This window comes from Phacochoerus africanus, chromosome 5 (genome assembly GCF_016906955.1).
Source record: "Phacochoerus africanus isolate WHEZ1 chromosome 5, ROS_Pafr_v1, whole genome shotgun sequence".
Lineage (NCBI taxonomy): Eukaryota > Metazoa > Chordata > Mammalia > Artiodactyla > Suidae > Phacochoerus > Phacochoerus africanus.
Window position 1 is genome coordinate 50859334 of NC_062548.1, and position 20697 is coordinate 50880030.

Sequence of the window (20697 nt, forward strand, 5' to 3'; positions counted from 1 at the left end):
CCGTGCTCCCAGCCGGGTCGCTCATTGGGGACACATTGGTCACCGCGGGCAAATTTGGGGTCTCACAATGCCGGCGGCACAGGGTTTCGAGAGGCTCGCGACTTTCCCTAAAGCGGAGAGCCTCTAAATGAGGCTCTGAGCCAGCACCTCCCTGCGTTGCGCGTACAAGCAGAAAACTTTTTTGACCGCTCGCGGACTTTCCCAGGAATGCCCGCCCCTGGCCGCGCCACGCGCCCCAGAGCCTTTGGGGGGAGGGGGCGCGATCAGCCACTACGGTGTTGTAAGTTACTTTTCTTACAGTTCTGGTGTTGCAGTTAGCGCGTAGTTTAAATGCTGTCCGTGACGATCGTTTCAACCAACGACAAATTTCATTTCAGGATAAAAAGGTAGGCGCGCTTTCCCACCAGGCAGCAGCCGCAAACCGGAAGAGTTCTTCCTCCGAGGGACCTACGCCCCCAAAGAAGACTCATAGGCTAGATCTGGAAATGAAGAGTTTCAGGCCTCAAACCCAGGTCAACGGAAGACCTGCGGAGGAAAGAAGTGGCGGGAAGAGTGAGAGCCCTCCTATGGATGCGATCTCTCCCACTCCCCTAAAGTCCTCTCCTTGCCAAGGGGGCCGGGGATCCGGACCTTGCCAGGAGGGGCATATCCCTCCTCTCCTCTTGGACGCAGGTTGGTGTGGCTAAAGAAGGAGCACCTGGGACCAGGTCTCAGAGCCGCTCACTGGGGCCGGGAAAGTTCCAAACCTCTGCAAGCCTCAGCTTTCTCATCTAATAAACACGAAAATAAAAGCTCTTTCCTTTTAAGGTTGTTGTGCAGATTGTATGACTCCATATATTTAAAGCACCTTGCTCAAAGATTAGTCACCCACCCTTCTTGGCTGTCGATATCTGTCATCTGTGTTCACATTACAAAATATGGCACTTACCTCATAAACTTGCCCTTTCATTAGTTGGTTATCTATTGTTTCTTCCAGTGAGTTCTGAGACCCTTAAGGGCAAAGACTAAAATTAGACTTAGTTCAATTTTTATTGTGAAAGAGCTAAGTGTTTTGGGGTTTTTTGTTTTTTGTTTTTTTGGTTTTTTTGGCTGCCCAGAGGCATATGGAATTCTCTCACCAGGGATCAAATCTGGGCAGTACCTGTAATCTAAACTACGGCTGCCACAAGGCCAGATCCTTAACCCACTCTGCAGGGCAAGGATTGAACCTGTGTCCCAGCACTCCCAAGATGCTGCTGCAGATCCCATTGCACCACAGCAGGAACTCCAAGAGCTAAGTGTTTTTGAATGAATGAATGATACAGGGCTGAAGGAATGACACAAAGTGTTCTACCCATGAAGAATAAGAGTGTTTGGGTGGGGACGGAATGTACTTTTTGTACTGTTTGGAAGTTGGAGATAATTTACATAAAGCAGGTCTAGGATCCACACAGAATTCTGACCAATGTGATGCAAAAATTGAGTCTGTGGCCAAGAATTAAATAAGCAAATAAATATTTAGATCTTAAATAAAATATTTGAGTTGGGGGCTATATGTGGTAGATCTGAGTAACCAAGGCACAATAACTGTGATAAATAATCTATGTGAGAAGCCATTTTTTTCAACCAGAGATTTCAAAAAATCATTTTTTTTCTCCCATAACTGCAAGGTTTCCAGTAAACCAACTTCTCATTATCACAAGCTGGAAAATTTATCTTGCTTTGATGACAAACATTTCTCAAAGCCTGCTGTGCAATCAAGGCCTGTGTGGATAGTCATGGCTCAGCAGTTAACAAACTCCACTAGGATCCATGAGGATGTGGGTTTGATCCCTGGCCTTGCTCAGTGGGTTAAGAATCTGGCACTGCAGTGAGCTATGGTGTAGGTCACAGACATGGCTCAGATCTGGCATTGCTGCAGCTGTGGTATAGGCTGGCAGCTGTAGCTCCGATTCAACCCCCAGCCTGGGAACCTCCATGTGCCATGAGTGTAGCCCTAAACAAACAAACAAACAAACAAAAAGAAAACCCAACAAATCTCTCTCCTCTCGGATGCAGCACAAATAGATGCTAATGGTTAAAGAGAGATTTATGAAATATAAGGGGATTCTGTCCAAAACTTGTCATAATGAATTACTCATTCATTCAAAAAATATTTGAGCATTTTTTGTAACTATGAAGGTATGTTTGGACCAGATACAATGAAAGGTAGGAGAACAGGCTTAAAATTCTCAGTGGGGATCTCACCTCTTCACACATATTTCCCATTTGTTTATCCATATTGCTTTTAGTTTGCTGATAATGTACTTCTCTCTCTAGATGTTCTGTTCTTCATCATCACATAGTTTTCTTTCCATAGTCTGATCTATTTACTTTTTCTTCTAGTGATTCATTAACACTTTTCCCAAAGTTTTTAGGAGTTCTTTCATAGATTGTCAGCCATTTATGCATTTCCGAAATTAAGCCTTTGAAAAAAAAATTAACAAATACCTAAAAATTTTATCTAGTAAATACATAATCAGAAAGGCATTTCATCTTCCCATAGATTGATTATTAATTACAAAAGGAAAATAGTAACTTCATAGCAGAGAGACCTACCAAGAGATCAAAATTAACACCCCATTATGTGCCTACTGCTGTGATGCACTAAGAAGAAAACAGCATTGCTTAAAAGTCTTGCCAAAACTGCATAACCTGTATAACCTACACTGTGGGGAAACATAAAATCAAACAGACATTGTATAAAATGGCTGGTATTCAGAATGACAGGGTCAAAAACAGATTTTTAAAAAGTGGGGGAGGAATAGCTCCAGATTTAAGGAAACTGCTAACACAATTAATGCAATTCATAATCCTGCATTGGGTATTAGAAGCTGAAAAAAATGCTATGAAAGACATTACTGAGATAACCGTCAAAATCGGAATATGGCAATAGTACTGTATTACAGTTAAGTGAGAAAATGGACAGGTAAGAAAATGCCCTGGGTGTTCCCATCGTGGAACAGCAGAAACGAATCTGACTAGTAACCATGAGGTTGCGGGTTTGATCCCTGGCCTCACTCAGTGGGTTAAGGATCTGGAGTTGCTGTTAGCTGTGGTGTAGGTCACAGGTGCGACTCAGATCCCGAGTTGTTGTGGCTGTGAGGTAGGCGGGCAGCTGTAGCTCCAATTAAACCCCTAGCCTGGGAACCTCCATATACCTCGGGTGTGGCCCTAAAAAGATTCCCCCAAAATGTGGCAAAATGATAATAATTGGTTAATGTGGATAAAAAGCATATTTAAGTTTGGGATTTCTTCAAAATAAAATTTTGAAAAAGAAAAATTTTATCTTTATTAACACTTTAAAGTACTAATTTCAAAATACAGAGCACATATAAAGCAAACATGTTATAATTGAGAAGAATTCTATGTTTAATTCCAAGAAGAGTGTTCGAAACCCAAGCTGAATTAGTCACTTCCTGCCGCTCATCCGCCTGTGTTGAAATCCATCAACCAACAGATATGGTTCTCACATGACACTGGATGTCCCTCATGTTCTTTGGTTGAAATGACCAATGATATAAATATAACATAAAAATAAACCCTGGGGCATTCCCGCTGTGGCTCAGCAGGAACGAACCCAGCTAGTATCCACAAGGATTTGGGTTCAATTCCTGACTCCACTCAGTGGGTTAAGGATCCAGCATTGCAGTGAGCTGTGGTGTACGTCACAGAAATGGCTTGGATCTGGTGTTGCTGTGGCTGTGGTGTAGGCCAGCAACTGCGGGTCCAATTGGAACCCTAGCCTGGGAACTTCCATATGCCACAGGTGTGGCCCTAAAAAGAAAAAAAAAATTCTATAGTAGAAAAAATCAGAAGAGCGATTCCCCCTGGGGACAGAGATTGATTAAGAAGGTTACAAAGGGAGTTCTCATGTAGCACAATGGGTTAAGGATTGGCCATTGTCACTACTGTGGCTCAGGTCACTGCTGTGGGGCTGGTTCCATCCCTGGCTCAGAAACTTCTGCATGGTGTGGGTGAGGCCAAAAATAAAATAAAATAAAAATTAAAAAAAGGAAGATGAAACCACTACCCTGCTTGCGGGTTGCCCAACTGCCTATGCTTCCAGGCCTTGTGGCTCCTCCTGCTCATGGCCCAGAGTGGCCTGGCAGACACTCAGGGAAGCTGAAGCCAGTCTCTGATGTAGACATTCTTCCTTATCTGACCTTCTCCTGGTGCCTCCTTCTTTTGCAACTATATTGCCCTTTTTTGCACAGCTGATTTTATGCTTGTTACTCATTTTCTCAGAGCAATATATTTTCTGAGGTCATATATAGGTAGTAAATTTATACAGAATAGCAAAAGAATGGCTAACATAAAAGCCAGGAAGTTGAGGGAGTTCCCTGGTGGCCTAGTGGTGAAGGATTTAGTGTTGTCACTGCTGTGGTTCCAGTTATTGCTGTGGCACAGTGTCTATCCCAGCCTGGGAATTTCCCCATGCCATGCGCACAACTAAAACCCAAAAAACACACGTAAAATAAACAGGAGTTGTTGTCGTGGCTCAGTGGAAACGAACCTGACTAGTTTCCATGAAGATGTGGGTTCCATTCCTGGCTTCACTAAGTGGGTTAAGGATCAGGCATTGTTACTGCTGTGGCTCTGGTTACTGCTGTGGCATGGGTTAAATCCTTGTCCCCAGAATTTCCACGTGCCACAGGCATGGCTGAAAAGAAAGTTGTTTGGATACACAGTTTTCAAGACTATGGCGCCTCAGGAAAAAATGATTAGGGCTTGGGACTGCTCACAACCAGCAGTCTGGGCTGGGGAGATTAATAGATAGGGGCTTGGAGCTGCCAAGATGAAACAAAATCAGAATCCAGCGAGCAAGATGGGCAGGAGTGCAGCAAGATGCAGTGCCAGTGGGCTTGTGTGTGTGTGTGTGTGTGTGTGTGTGTGTGTGTTTTCTTTTTTTGGCTGTTCCCCAGTATATGGAGTTTCCAGACCAGGGATCAGATCTGAGCCTAAGCTGAAGCTGCAGGAATGCTGAATATTTAACAAATCTGCAGCGCTGGGGGTCAAACCTGTGTCCTGGCACTCCCAAGATGCCACTGATCCAATTTGCCACATCAGGAACTTCAAGGGTTATTGTGTGGGGTTTTTTTGTTTGTTTATTTGTTTTTGTCTTTCTTTGCCTTTTCTAGGGCCACTCCCATGGCATATGGAGGTTCCTAGTCTAGGGATCCAACTGGAGGTGTAGATGCCAGCCACAGCCAGAGCCACAGCAACACAGGATCCGAGCTGCGTCTGCAACCTATGCCACAGCTCAAGGCAACACTGGATTCTTAACCCACTGAGCAAGGTCAGGGATCAAACCTGCAACCTCATGGTTCCTAGTCGGATTCGTTAACCACTGAGCCATGATGGGAACTCCAGGTTTTTGTGTTTAGTTTTGTTATTGTAGTTCTTGTTTTGGCTGCTCCCACAGCATGTGGAACTTCCAAGACCAGGGATCAAACTCAAGCCACAGCAGTGACAACACTGGATCCTTAACTGCTAGGCCACCAGGGAGCTCCTCTTTTTTTTTTTTTTTAAGGCTCTACTCTGCCATAGAAATTGGAGGGAATTGGTATGGGATACTAAGAGAGGATCTGCTCAGTACAAGTAGGAGATCTAGTCGGTTACAAGTGTCTTCCATCTGTGGTAGAAGCCATTTGTGGAAACTTCAAACCACCAGCTGCCTGGGTGGGATGGATCCATAACAGAACCAGTCCGAGCTATGCCTTGACACATAACTATCTTTGCTCGGAGTCTATAATTATACATAGTTATGACATTATTTCACTTCTATTTTTATTTTTTAAACATTTTGTTTTTTCTCTTTTTCGCCACACCTGCATGCATATAGAAGTTCCCAGGATAGGGCCTGAATCCAAGCCACAGCTGTGACCTACGTGACAGCTGTGACAATGCCGGATCCTTTAACCCACCGCACTGGTCCAGGAATTGAACCCATACTTCTGCAGTGACCCGAGCCACTGTGCTGCAACAGGAACTCCCCCTAAGCTCTTATCTTTGTGAGGGCTGGAGTTTAGGGAAGAGCCAAGAGTCATTCAGAATCCAGCATGCTGTGTAAAAGGGCCATCAGGTTCGGTAGGACCACTTGGGATAAGAAAAGAAGGATATGACAAAGAATGAGGCAGTCTTCCTGTGTTTGAGTCACAAATTACTTCCAAACACAAAATGTTTCATAAATGCTTTTGAGAAATTTGGCTCCATTGGACTGTTTCCTTGTGTAGTTCTAGGTGCCCAGCAACCCTATAGAATAGGTAAAACTATCCCCCTTAGACAATGCCCCTCAGGCACGGGGTCACTAAAAAAATTACTCAAGATGGCACAGCAGTGAGAGGTAAAACTGGGATTTGAACACAGGTAGTCTGACACAAGACTCCATGTTTTTTGTTTGTTTGCTTGCTTTTTAGGGCCGAACCTGTGGCATATGGAAGTTCCCAGGCTAGAGGTTGAATCAGGGCTGCAGCTGCCAGCATATACCACAGCTCACGCAATGCCTGGTCTTAACCTATTGAGTGAGGCCAGGGATTGAACCTGCATCCTCATGGATGTTAAGTTCGTAACCGGCTAGGCACAACAGGAACTCCCTTGGCAAGACTCCATGCTTTTAATCACTGCATCAAACGGCCTCTCCATTAAAATAAGGGCATTGCTGGGAGTTCCTTTGTGGTGCAGCGGGTTAAGGATCTGGCGTTGTCACTGCAGTGGTTTAGGTCACTGCTGTGGCAGTTTTAATCCCTGGACTGGAAAGTTCCCATGCTACAGGCATGGCCAAAAAAAAAAAAAAAGAATAATGATAATGATAATAATAACTAAGGGCATTGTCCCCTAAGGTGGAAAGCATTTTAAGAAACATTGCTGGAGTTCCCGTGTGGTGCAGTGGTTAACGAATCCGACTAGGAACCATGAGGTTGTGGGTTCGATCCCTGGCCTTGCTCAGTGGGTTAACGATCCGGCATTGCCGTGTGCTGTGGTGTAGGTTACAGACGCGACTCAGATCCCGTGTTGCTGTGGCTCTGGCGTAGGCCGGCGGCTACAGCTTCGATTGGACCCCTAGCCTGGGAACCTCCATATGCCGCGGAAGCAGCCCTGGAAAAGGCAAAAAGACAGGAAGAAAAAAAAAAAGAAAGAAAGAAAGAAAAGAAACATTCCCTGGTGCCCTGGCGGCTTAGTGGTAAGGGATCCAGCATTATCACTGCTGTGGTGTGGATTGGATCCCTGGCCCAAGACCTTCCATCTGCCATGGACACAAGCCAAAAAAAACACCAAACAAAAAACAAAAGTAAAAACCAAAAACCAGTCACTTTGCTATACAGCAGAAATTGACAGAACATTGTAAATCGTCTATACTTTAATTAAAAAATAAAAAAAATAAAACCGAAAAACAAAAACATATACCAGATGAAAGAATTAGAAAACAATTTTGTCTCTACATATTTAAATTATATATATATATACACTTATATATGATCTATCTTGTTTACTGGTGCAGCCCTGGAAACTAGTATAGTGAATAGCACATAGGAGACAATCAATTTTGCTAAATGAAGAAGAGAGTGAATAAATAAAGTAGTTCAAATTGTGCATTATTACTAGGTGAACTGATGTCCTAGCCAAGGAGAGAGCACAGTGTCATTAATTGAATTCCCTCTCCACGTAGGACCTTGTGTTTCCTGGAGTCATTTGATTTAGCTACACTCTAACCCTATAAGGTGTGTGTTCAACCCCAGGTCAGGAGCCATTTCTCCATCCAATAGCCAAGTTAGGGAACACTGGGTGACCCAGTGTTCCTCTTTCCCAGTCCCAAGAATTAAGGCAAACTAGGGGCTTGCTGGACACACCAAAGACAATCACCAAGCCCCTTTGTGTTTCACTCTCATTTCTGTTGGTTTTTGTTTTTGTTTTTGTTTTTTGCCTTTTAGGGCCACATTTGCAGCATATGGAAGTTCCCAGGCTAGGGGTCGAATCAGAGCTGCAGCTGCCAGCCTATGCCACAGCCATAGCAACGCCAGATCTGGGCCACTTCTGCGACCTACACCACAGCTCATGGCAATGCTGGATCCTTAACCCACTGAGCAAGGCCAGGGATTGAACCCACAACCTCATGGTTCCCAGTTGGATTCGTTTCCACTGTGGCATGACGGGAACTCCTTCACTCTCATTTCTAATGTTCCAAAAGCCCTGCCACAGTCCCCCCATCGGGTACACTTAACCTCTTGCTCCACCTCCTATGACAGCCTCCCAGCTGGACTCCCTGTCTCTGACCCCCTGCCACTTTCTTTCTTCTATCCGCCTTACCTAGCACTGCCAGAATCATCTTCCCCAAAACCAGCTCTAGGAGGAAACCCCTGTACGCGGGCCTGGCTTTGAGGCAGGTGAGCTCAGGCAAGTCAGTTATCTTCTCTGGGCCTTGATTTCTTTCTTAGTAAAATGGGACAAATCAATATATTTCACAGGGTTTTATGGGGATTAAATGAGTTAATGTATGTGAAAGTGGTATTTTGCAAATTCTTGCCACGTGATAAATAGTATGTGGGCTTTTTTGTTGTTGTTGTTGTTGTTTAATCTAAGTGTTGCTCCCTGGAAGCAAACACCTCCTATAAAGCTGTAAAAAACACCCTCCACCTCCGACTGAAAAACCTGCTATTGCTTACTATCTCCTAGGATAGAACAAAATCTCTTTACAATGGCACCATTTTTTCAAGAGTCTAGGTCATATCTATCCAAATTCTGTCACATTGTTCCTTTACTTACATTTGCCCAGCACTCAGCTGAACCGAACTCATAGTTCCTGGGACATGCCTCTCTCTTTCCTCCTCCATACTTTTGCTTTTCCTGTGTCCCCTTGAAACACCTCCTGCCTCTACTGAAATCCTCATCAGCATTTTCATATCACACCTGCAAAGCCTCAGGCTGTCGTTTAATCAGAAGTGAGTTCTCTGATCTTCCAATGCCCCCTTGTGGCACTGACAGCATTCTTTGTTTTGTTTTGTTTTGGTCTTTTTAGGGCCGCACCGGTGGCATACGGAAGTTATCAGGCAGGGGGCAGATTGGAGCTGCAGCCACAGGCCTACACCACAGCCACAGCAGTGCGGCATCCGCTCTAGGCAACACTGGGTCCTTAGCCCACTGAGCAAGGCCAGGGATCAAACCTGCTTCCTCATGAAATGAGTTTTGTTGTTGTTGTTGCTATTTCTTGGGCCGCTCCTGTGGCATATGGAGGTTCCCAGGCTAGGGGTCCAATCGGAGCTGTAGCCACCGGCCTACACCAGAGCCACAGCAACGCGGGATCCGAGCCTCGTCTGCAACCTACACCACAGCTCACGGCAACGCCGGATCGTTAACCCACTGAGCAAGGGCAGGGATCAAACCCGCAACCTCATGGTTCCTAGTCGGATTCGTTAACCACTGCGCCGACCGGAACTCCCTGAAATGAGTTTTAACTAAGGAACTCCCCCCCCTCCCCCCCCTTGGCTAAAAAGGCAGCTACAAGCCTTTTCAGCTATGCTCACCTCACACTACCATTCTTGTAATAATGTAGCAACTATGTATCCTTTGTCCAAGCCCGCAGCCCTGCCAATCCTGTTCTCAGAGTTGCTTATCAGCTCCATCTCTGTAACCTTGCTTGCTCAGTTTCTCAGGGAGGAACGCAGTCTGCTCCCGGAAGGGGGGAGGTCCAGGATGTTTACATGGGAAAAACAAGATCACCTAATGTATAAAAGTTGCTAAGAACAAAGACCTAGTGCTCAGACTCGGACTCTGAAAGTGACTCCTCTGAGCCTGCACTGGTGCTGAATAAACCTTGCTTTTGCATATCTCCCAGTGCTGTTTGTCTCCTTCCGCAGCCACGGTTTTTGCAGTTTCTGCAACACTCATGGATGCTGGTCAGATTCATTTCCGTCTAGCCACGTGGGGAACTCCCTGAATTCTGCTCTTTAATTGCAGTTATTTTTATGTGTTATGTCTCCTGAAAGACTGTAACTTCTAAAGCATTTTAAAAATTTTTTTTTGTCTTTTTGCCTTTTCTAGGGCTGCTCCCGCGGCACATGGTGGTTCCCAGGCTAGGGGTTTAATCGGAGCTGTAGCCTCCAGCCTATGCCAGAGCCGCAGCTCATGGCAACTCCGGATCCTTAACCCACTGAGCAAGGCCAGGGATCGAACCCGCAACCTCATGGTTCCTAACTGGATTTGTTAACTACTGAGCCATGACGGGAACTCCTCTAAAGGATTCTAATTGTGTCTCATTTTTCTCTGTGTACCTAAAAGTGTTCATAGAGGAGTTCCCACTGAGGTTCAGCATATTAATACTTAGATGTAGTGTCTGTGAGGATGCAAGTTTGATCCCTGGCCTTGCTTAGTGGATTTAAGATCTGGCTTTGCTACAAGCTGCAGTTTAGATCACAGATGCAGCTTGGATCTGGTGTTGTTTTGGCTGTGATGTAGGCCAGCAACTGCAGCTCTGATTCAACCTCTAGCCTGGGAACTTCCATAAGCAAAGGTACAGCCCTAAAAAGCAAAAAACAAACAAACAAACAAACAAAAAAGTTCGTGGAGTTTAGGGCACATATAAATATTTGCGACATAACTAAATTGTCTTAAGGTAGACAAATGCCGCGCCTGGTAGCCTGGGTTCGGGGGCTAAGGGAGCAGTGAATCCTGAAGGTCGTCTTTGGAGAAAGGCAGCACAACGGGGCACACAATCTAGAACAGGGCTGAAGCTGAGCCCAGCTAGGGTATGTGCCTGGCAGGGTGTTCCCAGGTTCTTCACCTTCCTGGGGGTAATTCTGTTTTTAATTTTTTTTTCAAAAAAACTTTATTGAGATGTAATGTATATACCATACAATTCTTTTTCTATCTTTTTTTTTGTCTTTTGTCTTTTTAGGGTCACACCCTTGGCACATGGAGGTTCCCAGGTTAGGGGTCCAATCGGAGCTGTAGCCGCTGGCCTATGGCATAGCCACAGCAACATGGGATCTGAGTTGCGTCTGAAGCCTACACCAAAGCTCCTGGCAACGCTGGCTCCTTAACCCACTGAGCAAGGCCAAGGATCGAAACTGTGTCCTCTTGGTTCCTAGTTGGATTCATTTCCGCTGAGCCAGGACAGGAACTCCCAATTCTTCCATTTAAAATTTACAGTCCAATGGTTTTAAATATGCATTCAAATTTGTGCACCAATTACAACAGTTGAATTTTAGAACATTTTCATGATAATGCAACAGAAAGGAAGGGGGCAGGACACAGCCTTTAAAAGAATAACACTGCCAATGAAGATATGACATAAACTGGTTAGACCCCACTAGGTCCTAGATGGAGGAAGATCTGACTTCCTCTAGACCTTGAGCCTCATTATAGATTCATTGTAATATATTAGCATTTGAAGTGACACACCCACAGGTGACTTGACAGTTCCAAGGGGGGCCCTAAAGGGGCAAAAAGTGGGTGGTGGTCCAATTCCTAGAAATCCCCACTCTCTTCCTGAAATAGTTGGAATAATCCTCCCACTCATTAGCCTATGAAATTACCTACCTAGCCCGTAAACACTCACCAGCCCACATTTTGGGGCCTCTAACTTTCTGAGATGGGCTACACTCTGTCTTTCTCAATAAATCTACTTCTAACCTTTCAAAGCCTCTTGCTGAATTCCTTCTTCTCTGAGACATAAAGAACCTGAGTTTCAGTAAATCCTGAGACGAGGTGTACACTTTTAATTAGAAGACAATGGGCTCAAGTTCCAGTCTGGGTTTGGCTGGGTTTGAGCCCCAATCTGAGTTGTGTGGTTTCATCAATTCCTTGTTTTCACTGAATTCTCTCTCAGCTCTGAGTCTTGTCTTCTATAACCTAGAGCTTCTCACTCCATTTCAACTCTCTCTGGACACCACCTCCATTCCTTCATCCCCTAGAGAATCATGAACACAACAATGTATGCAAACTCCTATTCAGGATTTGAGTAAATAGAGAATCTTGCAAATCTCATATAGGCAGCAATTTAACAATTTAAATGTCACCGCCTAAAAGTGTATCAACCAGTCTCTGTGATGGGAATTTTTTTTTTTTAATTTTATGGCCACACCCATGACATATGGAAATTCCCAGGCCAGGGATTGACTGAGCCACAGCTGTGACCTATGCTGCACCTGTGGCAATGCTTGATCCTTCTAACCCACTGTGTTGGGCTGGAGATAGAAACTCTACCTCTGTATCAACCCAAGCCACTGCAGTCAGATTCTTAACCTACTGTGCCACAGTGGGAACTCCTGTGATGGGAATTTTTTCCTTGCTTGTGACTCCTTCAGGTCTTAGCTAATTGTCATCTTCCTGGGCTCTTTAGCTTCCTAGATATGTGTCTCTTCCCTTTTCTACATGCCAGCCTCCAACCCCCACACACCTTTTCTTATGTAGGGCACCTTAGTTCTCTCTTTGACTTGCCTTCACCAAGACCCCCTAGTCTTACCCTTTCCAATAAGAAGGTTCATGACGTTTTTCCTGAGTGTTTCCCCCAAGAGAAGAACCCCCTTCTCTGATGTAAACAGTGCCTCTTCTCCAGAGTGAAGAAGCATAGCTAGCATGTTTTCTAAATCACAATAATTTTCTTCCTGTATGTACATTTTGATGTGACAATCCTCTCTTGCCTGCAGCCTCTTCACGTGGGAAGCTGAGCTACTCTATCTCTAAAGCTTCTTCAAGTTCTGATGTCCAATCCACCTAACTTAATAACTGGAAGATTACATTTCATTATGCCTGCTTAGAGAGGGAAAGGGAGGATGGGGGAAATTTCCTTTTTCCTTGCTTCACAGATTTGCTAGTGGCCCAGGCTTGACTTGTGAACACAAGTACCAGTCCTGCAGAAATGCAGAGCAGAATCCCTAATATGCTTTTCAGACCCTTTGGTGTCAGATGGGTGAACCACTGCATGACCATGGAATAAAAGTCAGTCCTGAGGATTTGCTTTTGGGGGGGGGGGGCTGTCCCACAGCATATGGACTTCCCTGGTCAGGGACCACAACCACAGCAACACTGGATCCTTAACCCACTGTGCCAGGCCAGGATGGAACCTGCACCCTAGTGCTCCCAAGATGCTGCTAATCCCATTGTGCCACAAGGGGAACTCTGGTCTTGAGGATTCAAATTCAAGTTACCTTCAGTGAGCCCCTACCTGAGTCAGGCACTTTGCTGGTACTTTGTGTGTGTCTTTTTAGGGCCTCATCTAAAGCATATGGAAATTCCCAGCCTAGGGGTCAAATCAGAGCTAAAGCTGCCGGCCTATGCCACAGCCATGGCAATGCAGGATCTGAGCCATGTCTGCGATCTGCACCACAGGTCACAGCAACACTGGGTCCTGACCCACTGAGAAAGGCCAGGGATTGAACCCGAATCCTCATGGATCCTACTTGGGTTCATTACTGCTGAGACATGATGGGAACCCCTGCTGGTGCTTTTAAACACACTATCTCATTTAGCCAAAGACCTAAGAGGAAAGTTTTACTGCCTCAATTTTAAGGATGACAAAATGACACTCACCTAGAAACAAGGCAGCTACTCAAAGTCACAAAGCCACTGAGGAGCAGAGTTGCCACAGAACTTGACTGTCTCTTGGAAGGCCCAGTTATATATACAAAAAACTGTCAGGGCTGCAAACCTCACGCCTACAGGGGCCAAGCAATTACAGGGTCTGTGGGAAGAACATGTGCATCTAATGAAAGTGGCAGTTGCTGATTAGCACCAGGCAAGTCAGCCATGTAAGAAGGTCAGTCCTTTGCTATTTATTTATTTATTTAATTTATTTTTTTTTTTGCTGCACCCTTGGCATGTAGAAGTTCCCAGGCCAGGGATAGAACCTGAGCCACAGCAGACATAACGCCAGGTCCTAACTGCAAGGCCACCAGGAACTTTCAACAATCCCAGATAGTGAGTCAAACAAAATACTCCTGTAGGGGAAATTTGGACCAGCAGCTGTTGGCCATGGCCATCAGCCATAGAGGATGAATTCCTTTAGCTTCCCTTAATCTTTCAAAAACAAACGAGTTATAAGTGAGCTAATCATTCAGCTATTAGTTGCCATTCCATAGAGCAGAACTCGGGATGGGAAGGCAGGGGTGCCTCAGGGCCCGGATAGGCTTCGTTGTTGGAGAAGAAATTGTTACTGTCTTCAAGGAGTTGGCCTGCCAGGAGGGTAGCTGCTTTCACCGAAGTTCTTCAATCGTGGAGAGGGCCCTGCCGCGGAAAGTGAGCCCAGAATGAGAGCTCTGGAGGCATGGGTTTTAGGTGGGACAGGTGGGGAACAGAGCGTTCTTTCAACTGTTCAATATAGAGGAAAAACCCAAGGAAGATATCAGACACAGGCACACAGGTGTTTCAGTTTCCTTAGCCAGAAATGGGGTTCATTAGTTTCTCCTTGCCGGCATAGCTCACAGGACTGTTTCCAGAGGAAGAAGCAGGTAGAAAAGCGCTTGAGACAGGATAGGGGGTAAACAGACGTACGCTTCGCTATGATATGAGGAGTCTTGGAGGCAGGAGGCCGAGGTGTAAGAAAGTACGGGACGTGGGTCCGGAACCATTGTCTGAGGCTCTCGGAATTCGTCGGTCCCGCCAACCGAGCCCATAAGGTCTCAGGAAAGAGGAACGCACACACCGTAGATGCACTTCCGGCGAGCGACCCGGAAGCGGAAGTAAGCTCGTCTCTTTCTCCCTCCATTGCGTCTCTTCTGCGTTGTTTCGGCGCGGCGGTAGCGGATATCCGTGACCGTTGAGAGCGTGCGGTGGGGGAAGAGGAGTGCTGAGACCCCGGAGCAGCGGCGGCCATGGCGGATGTGACCGCCCGTAGCCTGCAGTACGAGTACAAGGCGGTGAGTGCAGGCTCGGCGCAGGGCTCTGGGCTGGGGATCTCGGTGGGGAGCGGGAGTCTGCGGAAGGGAGCTTCTGTCTGAAGGCCTTCGGAAGAACTGCCAAATCAGAGGGGAAGTCAGATCCGGGCGAAGGCGTGGGTACATGATGATAAGACTAATAACCCCACTGGTGTCTGGGACGAGTGGGATGGGCTAAGAGCTCTGCAAGGAGTGTTTGTCCCCTGTCCTCTCAGCGCTTTACCTGCCCTCTTCCGTAAGTCACCCCCAACTTTTCCCAGGTGAGAATTATTGTGGGCAGTGTTAGGAGCAAGGATTGTTCTACCTATTTGATTACCTCTGGCTCACGCGCAATTGTACGATGCTCTTTCTAAGGAAAATATCTTATTCCAGCTAATGGTTATCACCTTGTGATAGAGGAATTGGTCCTGCTCACGTCAGAACTTCGATCATATTGTTATCTTTTCAGAACTCGAATCTTGTCCTCCAAGCTGACCGCTCTCTCATTGACCGGACCCGCCGGGATGAACCCACAGGAGAGGTGCTCTCCCTGGTTGGGAAGTTGGAGGGTACCCGTATGGGAGATAAGGCTCAACGGACCAAACCACAGATGCAAGAGGAAAGAAGAGCCAAGTGAGTATAAGGCGAAAATGATTTTTATTCAAATCCAAAGTCCATTTTCTCTTGGTATTTGGGCAGTGTTTTTGCTGAAATGCTTGCTGCAAGGAGACGTAGTGGCATTAAAACTCAGTGAAAGTAAAAACAGAATATAAGAATTCAAAGGTTCTTTGGCCTTAACAAGTGTACCTGAGGTGGAAAACAATTTTTAGACCTTTTGCCAGCATGTGTTTCTTGTCCATAGAGAGATCTTAATTTTTTCATGGTATTTTCAAGACTCTTGGTTAACCCTTGTCTCAGTAACTCTTTTCTTCTATTACTAACTTGCCACTCCTACTTCTTTTGTCTTCCCTTGTCCATTTCTATTTTTTCTGTTTTTACATTTTATTTTTTTAAATTTTATTATGGGGAATTCCCTTCATGGCTCAGTAGTTAATGAACCCGGCTAGTGGGTTCAATCCCTGGCCTCGCTCAGTGTGTTAAGGATCTGGCATTGCTGTGGCTGTGGTGCAGGCTGGCAGCTGTAGCACTGATTCAGCCCCTTGCCTGGGAAACTCCATATGCTGTGGGTTTGGCCCTGAAAAGGCAAAAGACAAAAAAAAAATTATTATGGTTGATTTGCAATGTTCTGTCAATTTCTGCTGTATATCTAAGTGACCCAGTCATACATACATGTATAATTCTTTTTTTCATATTATATTCTATCATGTCCTATCACAAGAGATTGGATATAGTTCCCTGTGCTATACAGCGGGACCTCATTGCTTATTTGTTCTAAATGTAATAGTTTGCATCTCCTAACCCCAAACTCCCAGTCCATCCCACCACTCCCCCTTCCCCCTTGGCAACCAGAAATCTGTTCTTCATGTCTGTGAGTATGTTTCCATACTGTAGTAGGTTCATCTGTGCCATGTTTTAGAGTCCACATGTAACTGATATCATGTGGTATTTGTCTTTCTCTTTCTGACATTTCATTTAGTATGAGGATCTCTAGTTCCATCCATGTTGCTGCAAATGGCATTATTTTATTCTCTTATGGCTGAGTAGTATTCCACTGTGTATATGTACCACATCTTCTTAATCCATTCATCTGTCAGTGGACATTTAGGTTGTTTCCATGTCTTGGCTATTGTGAATAGTGCTGCAGTGAACATAGGGGTGCATGTATCTTTTTGAATTATAGTTTTGTCTGGATATGTGCCCAGGAGTGGGATTGTTGGATTATGTGGTAGTTTTCTGTTTAGGTTGCTGAGAAACCTCCATCCTGTTTTCCACAGTGGTTGCACCAATTTACATTCCCACCAACACTGAAGGAGGGTACCCTTTTCTCCACACCCTCTCCAGCACTTGTTATTTGTTGACTTGTTAATGATGGCCATTCTGACTGGTGTGAGGGGGTACCTCGTTGTAGTTTTGATATGAATTTCTCTGATAATTAATGTTTTTGAGCATTTTTTCATGTGCCTGTTGGCCATCTGTATGTCTTTTTTTTGGGTAAATGTCTATTTAGGTCTTCTGTGATTTTTCAGTTGGGTTGTTTGTTTTTCTTCTACTGAGTTGTTTGTATATTTTGGCGATTAAGCCCTTGTTGGTTGCATCCTTCGCAACTATTTTTTCTTATTCTGTAGGTTTTTTTTTGTTTTTGTTTTTTATGGTTTTCTTTGCTGTGCAGACCAAATTCCACTTTTGTTGTTATAAATATCATTCAAGCATCCATAGTATGAAAGCAGGTGTTTTGTTTTGCTTTCTTTTTGATTTTTTACTTTGGAGGGAGGGCAGTATATTTCCAAAGCTCAAAATCTTTGAGCTTTATCTCATTGTTATCTTTTGACCCTCATCATCTTTGTCTTTCTCCTCTTCCATGATGAAATCGCAAAAATTTGTGGGCCCGGTTTTGAGTAAAGCAGTTACGTTTGAAATGAGTTATATATCATTGGTCCTCCAATTTGCAGAATACGTCTTTTCTAGGAATCGATGGCAGTAGATTTCCTTTGGAGTTTTAGTTCACTGACTAGAAGAAGAAAATGTGTCTGAGGGATAAAAAACTAGTTGAAATCCAATCATATAATATTGTCATCAAAGTAAAAAAAAAAATTTTTTTTTTTTTTTTTTACAAAAACATTTTTATTGGAATCTAAAGACCTGGGCTTGGAGTCTGATCTGTCAGTGTGCTATCTTGTCAAATTACTTGAACTACCTTTGTTTTTTGTTTTTTGTTTTTTAACTTGATAATGCCATATGATTGCTTCTTTTCCTTCCCCCACGCCCATCCTACCCATAGGCACCCCTGGTGTGAGATCCTTGGCTCCCTGGGTATCTGTAGAATAAATGCTGTGGCTCCAACCTGCTTCTGGTTGCAGTCCTTGCCAAGTCCAGCCCCAGACCCCTGAACTTCAGGAACAATGGCTCAGGACTTACATGTAGAGGTGGCCCACAGAATGGGGGGTGAGATGAAGAGAAGCGTTCATCATTCAACGGAAGATGATTCATGGGATTGTTGGAGGCAGAGAGAATCTCCTTGGAGCCTCTTATAGGAAAACCTTTCCATTTCTTAGGCCCATATCCCTCTTCCTCTTGGTGTGCAGATTGGGTGTAGGTCAGAAGCATTCTTTGGTATAGGAGGGATTTAGGGTAGGCATTTTTTTTAAAGAGTGAGGAGGATGTCTCATTGTAAGATTTAGTGCATCTAGTGAGAGACTAACAGGACTCCCTTTCTATTACCAGGTCCCATAAAGAAATTCTCTTGCAGATGACTAAGGCCAAATGGGAATCATTTGCTGGGGTACAGATTTGTGGTTTTAAATATTACCTGTGTGTCATGAAGCTAAGGAGAGGAGGGTGGGCTTGCTTTAGTCCTACCTTTGAGAGGGAAGGTTCTGCCTGTTCAACATCACACTATGTATCCATTAGGCGAAGAAAGCGTGATGAGGACCGACATGATATCAACAAGATGAAGGGTTACACTCTGCTCTCGGAGGGTATCGATGAGATGGTGGGCATCATCTATAAACCCAAAACCAAAGAGACCCGGGAGACCTATGAAGTGCTACTCAGCTTCATCCAAGCTGCCCTTGGTGACCAGGTGAGGAAGCCAGAGGGGAAAGCCGCGGTTTTGGAGAGGGAGAAAGTTCCACCTGGGGGGCACCAGAAGAACCTTGTCTGTGGATTTTCCTGGGTGGGTCATACCAAAACGCAGAAGTAGCTCATGTTTACTGAGCACTTATGTGGGATGGCACTTTTATGTGTCTTCTTTCAATCCTCATGCCAGCTCTATGATTAGGCGCTATGAGTAGTTGTTTTTCATTTTATAGAAAAGAAGTGTGAGGTAAAGAATATTTAAGGCATTTTCCCAAGTCACAGAGGTAGCGTTTGACAGAGCTGGGATATGAGCCTGGGTAGTCTGTATTTCAGAATTTCTGTTCAGGAGTTCCCGTCATGGCACAGTGGTTAACAAACTCCACTAGGAACCATGAGGTTGTAGGTTTGGTCCCTGCCCTTGCTCAGTGGGTTAAGGATCCGGTGTTGCCGTGAGCTGTGGTGTAGGTCGCAGACGTGGCTCGGATCCTGCGTTGCTGTGGTTCTGGCGTAGGCTGGCAGCTACAGCTCCGATTGGACCCCTAGCCTGGGAACCTCCATATGCCGCAGGAGCTGCCCAAAGAAATAGCAAAAAGACAAAAAAAAAAAAAAAGAATTTCTGTTCATAGCGTTATACGTGTGATTAGATAAGGAATTTTGCGAATCTGTGAGAGACTCTGGTGAGGTGGTTGCCTGAGGAGGCGAAGATGAAGAATTACCAAAAGTTTGGTAGTCTGGAGCAGGATTGCAGAGAGAAATGTGGCCGACTGCTGTGCAAGCTGTGTACACCTTTTTTGGAACCTAATCTTTTTTGGAAACATGGGTCTTCCCTTCAATTGTATGACCCTTGGTGGCACTTTAAAATTAACATTATTGAAAAATGATCAGAACCTGGTTTGCAGGTTTTACATGGCTCTTCACATCCTGTGGTCACGTAGAGCTGGTCAGTGATGTTCTTTGTCTTAGTTTCACTGTCCTAAAGTGTGTGTGTGTGTGTGTGGGTTTTTTTTTTTGCCACCAGCCTCGTGATATCCTTTGTGGGGCAGCTGATGAAGTTCTGGCTGTTTTAAAGAATGAGAAGCTTCGGGATAAGGAGAGGAGAAAGGAGATTGATCTGCTGCTGGGTCAGACAGATGATACAAGATACCATGTGCTGGTGAACTTGGGCAAAAAAATCACAGACTATGGTGGAGACAAGGAAATTCAGAATATGGGTAAGTGAGCTCTTTGTGTCCTGACCATGTTAACTTGCTGTTTATTGACCCCAAATGTGATTTTCTAGCCTTAGTCACTGGAACACTGGAATGTGTCAGTGAGTTCCCATAACCTGCTAGGTGCTCTTGGAGGAGTTACGATAGGTGGACACCAGAATCTCTAGATTCCAGTAGCCATTTCTTACTCTGAGATCCTTTTATTGTATAGAACATAGGAGAAAACAGTAGTGCCTGGGTGGGGGTAGGGAGGGGCTGGGGTGTGCCCGTGATTGTGTGAGCAGAGCAGGGGCTGATCAGAAGTTAGCAGATTGGAGCAGATCTTGGTGTTGGTGTCGTAGAAAGTACTCACACCTGGATCATTTGTCTGTGAGTCCTGAGACCTTAGTTCTGTCCTGAGAAGGGGCAAGTCAGGCAGTTAGGGAGGAAATTAGCTTCCTCATGTCTCATTTCCCTAACTGTTCCCTGTCCTTTTTTTGTAATCATTTCAGATGACAACATTGATGAGACATATGGTGTGAATGTACAGTTTGAGTCTGATGAGGAGGTAAGTGATAACAGACCCAATCTATTCTTTTTTTTTTTTTCCCCCAGTTATTGAGATGTGGGGACAACTTCTGGTGTAAAGAAGTTTCCTAACATAAGCTAAGTAAGTTTTATGTTGTCGTATGGGTGTCAGACTCAGGCATAAATACTGTTTTGCCAAAAAATTGTTGCGTTTGACTTGAGATTTTATAAAGCAAATGTAATAATAGAAAAAGATAATGATAAACCAAGGGGATCAGCAAAAAGAAGGAGAAGGTAAGTACAACATACATTTCATTGAGGGAAGGTGCTGTCATGTCCCACTGCAGTTTAACTTTATTGGGATAATTTCCTTCTTTTCTAGTCCTGTGTCCTATTGCCAGTGTCTAAAGACTGCACAT

The 20697-nt window shown here is 44.8% G+C and overlaps 1 protein-coding gene and 1 long non-coding RNA gene across 2 annotated transcripts in view; one reads left to right on the forward strand and one right to left on the reverse strand.

Moving 5' to 3' along the window:
- Positions 1-14056: 14056 nt before the first annotated feature.
- LOC125127760 (uncharacterized) lies at positions 14057-14655 on the reverse strand. Its single transcript, XR_007135051.1, has 2 exons — positions 14506-14655; positions 14057-14238 (listed from the first exon to the last, which is right to left on the reverse strand). It is a non-coding gene; the product is annotated as an uncharacterized LOC125127760 (long non-coding RNA).
- A 34-nt stretch (positions 14656-14689) lies between these two features.
- The window catches only part of SNRNP200 (small nuclear ribonucleoprotein U5 subunit 200), a 31262-nt gene continuing 25254 nt past the window's right edge, over positions 14690-20697 (forward strand). Inside the window, exons 1-5 of the mRNA XM_047781259.1 lie at positions 14690-14870; positions 15337-15500; positions 18396-18567; positions 19582-19774; positions 20263-20318. Coding sequence (XP_047637215.1) covers positions 14826-14870; positions 15337-15500; positions 18396-18567; positions 19582-19774; positions 20263-20318 — 630 coding nt within the window. The 5' untranslated portion in view covers positions 14690-14825. The remainder of the gene's footprint in view (positions 14871-15336; positions 15501-18395; positions 18568-19581; positions 19775-20262; positions 20319-20697) is intronic.